Genomic DNA, 4,294 nt, shown 5'->3' with positions numbered 1-4,294 from the left:
ATCCCTGCTGCCCCCCACTGCCCCATGCTGCATGGGGGGTTTTGTCATGAGCCCCCTTACCCCCCTCCCACTCCCTCAGCCCCCCCTATGGCTGCTCTGCCCACCCCAGCTCCAGCCCTTTAAGAAAAAAAAAAACGAAAAAAACCCCTGCCTCACCAGCTCCTGCAGTGGCCTTGGGGACATGGCACGGAGCAGCAGTGATAGCTCCCCACCAGACAGGAACCGGCCATCCTGGGGTTTTTTCAATTTTTTTTTTCCTTAAAGGGCCAGGAGCTGGGGTGGGCGGGGCAGCCATTGCTGGGGCTGAGAGAGCGGGCAGGGGATGGGCCTGCATTATTTGGAGATTTGGCAGCAGCCAAATCTCCAAATCAGAATCAGCCAAATTGTTTTGGGACAGTGATTCAAATCACCGAATGGAATCGTTGTCCCCCAAACTGGCTGAATCCGAATCCAAAGTGAACCCTAGCCACTTTGCACAGGCCTAGTGATTATTCTACATCTTTATTCACCTCAATATTTTTGAAAGCTTGTCCCCAAGCCTTCAACAAAATCTACACAGAGAGTTTCCTTTCCGATAGCTGACCTAACAGTGAGAGGAAAACAGCAACAGCATGTCACAAACAATTCGGTTAACAGTGTTAAAAAAGCTCTCTAACACAATACTTCAGCTATGATGCCAAAACATGCTGATAAGAATATGAGGGCAAAGGTTACTCTCTCTCTCCATGCAAAGATAAACACATGAATGGCAGTAGAAACTGAGTAATGAAAACAGTTTTATTCATACTAAAAAACAAGGTTAAACAGAAATGGCTCTACTTATCAGAATCTCTATATTAGTAAAAGCTTTTTGAAACAAAAATAGAATTAATCTGTAAATACATACCACAAGAAGGTCATTAAACAAAAATATTTCTCGCTGGTGCAATCCAAGCTTCTGAGGTTTATTTGGGTCTGGAACTTCAAAGAGCCTACAGTAGCAAACAAGTCTCCGGTGGGGCAGAGAGAGAACCTATGATAGATAGAAAAGTCTAGTGCTTATCTCAGTTAATAAAGAGTGCCTTTTTTGCCTAGTCTTCAGTGGTATGGCATGAGTGCCTTTTTTTGCCTAGTCTTCATTCTAATACCTGCCTAGTCTTCATTCCAATACTTCTAATGTCCTTAAGACCTTGAGACCAATGGTAGACTGTTTTTTACATCAAAGGATGAGCAATCTAACAACACAGGTCTATTTACTACAGTCTCTCAGTGATATGAAACATAATGAAATCATGATGTCAAATATTTTGTAGGGATTTGTGTAGCCTCCACAGTGAAGCAAATGGATCAGTGGTCAGGATCAGGCCTTCGGTAAAACAGTAAAGGAAAAACTAAAAAGTATGATCACAAAGCAAAACAGGTTTGCTTGACTGCACACTTTTGTAGTAGGTCTGATACTAAACAAGGACTGCAAAATTATTTTAGCTTTTTGATTTCTCTTTTCCTCATCAGAGTTGAAAATTCAATTTGTGCATTCATGAAATCAATGAAAATTTGACATGAGAAAAGAAATAAATGCATTCTCAGTCTGAGTTCTCTTTCATGCAGACTAGAAATCTGAGAATTACTTTCCTTTTTCTTACTTGAAATATCTCTGCCTAACTCGTATACAGAAAACAGTTATTTCTCAACATACTGAAGTTGTGTGTCTTTCAAATGCAAATGAAATTATCCTGGCAATCATCCTAGAAAGGGACACTTTAAACTTTTTAAATGTACAGTAGAGAATATGCATTTACTACTACATTTATATTTCTTATTTTAAATCTCCTAGTCTTCCGTAAGAGCTGGTTACAACATGCAATTCTGTTTAGAAATGCATAAATAAGAAGAAAATTAATAAAACAAGTAATCTAAAATATTCCAGGCAACATATTATACATTTTTAGTAGGGCTTTGTACCCAAGAACCTGAACTGGTGTTTACGTGTTTCTCCTTTGTTAAGGACAGCAGAAGTTTTCTTGAAATTAACTACTTCAAGATGACCACATTTTGAAAAAAAGCATTTTGAAGTTCAATAGAAAATGTTACTGTCGTTTAGCAATAATCCTGCATATTAAACTACTGTTATTTCTGATTAATGTGGATTACAAATCATGAATCAATATGAAAAGAAATACCTACACAACCAAGTCCATGATGCAAAGATCCAATCTACAGTAGAAAGACACATACAAGTTTGTTAAACTTCAGAGAAACAGTGCTGTATCATAGCAAGTAAATACTTCATGGTCTTCCTGGACACTTTTACGATTGCTCCGACGTGTTCTGATGAATCAAGTCTGCTGGAACATCTCATGTATCAGCATCCCTGCATTTCAAAATGGCAGCAAGGGCACTTTAACCAAAGCTCATCAAGTAAGCTTTAGTTAAAGCACCCCAGCTGCCATTTTGAACTGTGGGACACTGAATACGCAAGACACTGTGTTTTAGAGTGACTCCTGAGAGCCGCTTTAATTAAAACACATTCCCCCGCACCCAGGAGCATGTGTATAGGTGTCCACTTGACCAAACCCCTATAAAGTAAAAACAAACATCTCTAGAAATAAAGAGAATTGGCTATTTCTGATACTTTGTTTTACAAAATAATCTCCAACTCCTCATTAAGGCCTGTGCCTCCAGGAAAGCTGTTCAGTGTTCTTATCTTCATTCATTTCATGGGGTAAGGACAATGAGGGATCAAGCCCTAAGTTTGGGATATTATTTGCCTGAATCAGACAGAAGCCAGAAAAAAATACAGCCACTGCAGAATCACAGTAAACTAAAAGGCCTGCTTTTGAAAGGTTGAGATTTTTCTTCCTCTTGCATTGAAATAATGTTTGCTACTGAAGGAAGCTACAGCTTTCTCATAACTTAGAGATGATACAGTTTTTCTCCCACCATCCTTTCCACTTCTTTTTGCAGGTCCTAAGTCCTCCCTCATGTCCAGATTCCTTCCATTTGTGACAATTCAGAAGATTTTTTTCACCGTGGAACACTTTAAAACAGGGGCAGGCAAAATATGGCCTGTGGGCCACATCCGGACCACAGAGGGTCTTTGTCCAGCCCGCAGCAGGTCCTTCAGTACCACCTGGCCCAGGCACAGTCCAGCCATGGTGCATCCTGCCACCTTCCAGGCATGCAGCAGGGCTGGAGAGGCTTCATGGCTTGACTGCCTTTCTAGGCAGCCCAGGTGGTGGCGGCTCCTTCTGGCTGCCACCAGTACCACCAATGGCCCCAGCCCCGTGGTATTGGTGGGGACCTGTCCACACATCCCCACCCCAGCCTGCCCCAAGCCTGCTCCAGGCTTGCCCACCCAGGGTCAGCAGTGGCAGGAGCTTGGCAGCAACTGCTGCTCAGCATAGAAGAAAAGCGACCCTCCCCCTTGCTGTTGTGGGGCTCTTCCTGCTGCAGTTGCCCAGAGCCCCGGTGGGCTGTCCTGTGGGTGCTCTGCACTGCCAACGCTGCCCCACTGGGCAGCCTGGAGGTGGTGGTAAGGGCAGCAGAGATGCAAGGCAGCCCAGTACAGGCTCTAGGTGCCTGCAGCAGGAAAGGCCTGGCAATTGTGAAGGGGAGGGGCTGCTTTTCCTCTGCGCTGAGCAGCGGTTGTTGTCCGGCAGCCTACTGCTGCTGCTGAGCCTGGGCAGGTGAGTCCAGAGCAGGCACAGGGTGGGCCAAGTTGGGGCTGTGCAGTGCGGGTCCCCATTGGCCAGTGGCGGTAGCACCTGGAAGGAGCCACTGCTCACTGGGCTGCCTAGAAAGGCAATCCAGCTGCAGAGCTGCCCTAGCCCTGCTGCATCCCCGCCCCAGCCCTGCTGCATCCCCAGGGGCTGACAGAATGTGCCACAGCTGCGCGGTGCAGAGTAGGCATGGGGCAAGCTGGGGTCAGAGCTGTGTGCATGGATTCTGGCTGGTCTGCTCTGGTGCGGTGAGTCTAGAACAAACAAAGTGTGAGGCTGGGGCTGCGTGCTGTTGGCAGGGAGGCACTGCATGTCATGCAGACTCCGGGCTGTTGTGGGGCAGGGGCTGACCAGCTCAGGGAGCTGAGCACAGGGGTCTCCCATGAACACCCCACCATACCCACAAACCCTCCCCCATAAATCCAACAATCGCACCCTCCCGCACACACAATCACACACCCCACAAACACCATGCCCAACCACCGCACCCTCCCCCACACCTCCCCACATGCACACCTGCATGCCTCTGCAGGGAGACCTGCTCACTGCTATGCCCCACCACACTCATGCACCCAGACCCCACCACACACACCTGT

At 46.2% G+C, this 4,294-nt stretch overlaps 1 protein-coding gene across 4 annotated transcripts in view; it reads right to left on the bottom strand.

Moving 5' to 3' along the window:
- IQSEC1 (IQ motif and Sec7 domain 1) overlaps positions 1 to 4,294 on the bottom strand; it is a 127,989-nt gene that overhangs the window by 24,512 nt on the left and 99,183 nt on the right. For all 4 annotated transcript variants that reach the window (XM_019505068.1, XM_019505065.1, XM_019505066.1 and 1 more), the window contains 2 exons: positions 2,164 to 2,193; positions 887 to 1,012 (listed from right to left, as the gene is read on the bottom strand). In XM_019505068.1, the coding sequence (XP_019360613.1) occupies positions 887 to 1,012; positions 2,164 to 2,193 (156 nt within the window). The remainder of the gene's footprint in view (positions 1 to 886; positions 1,013 to 2,163; positions 2,194 to 4,294) is intronic.

The sequence above is a fragment of the Gavialis gangeticus genome, unplaced genomic scaffold (assembly GCF_001723915.1).
Source record: "Gavialis gangeticus isolate Ggan-Ray unplaced genomic scaffold, GavGan_comp1, whole genome shotgun sequence".
Lineage (NCBI taxonomy): Eukaryota > Metazoa > Chordata > Crocodylia > Gavialidae > Gavialis > Gavialis gangeticus.
The sequence above is the reverse complement of the archived record's forward strand: the minus strand, read 5'-3'. Positions and strand labels throughout refer to the sequence as shown.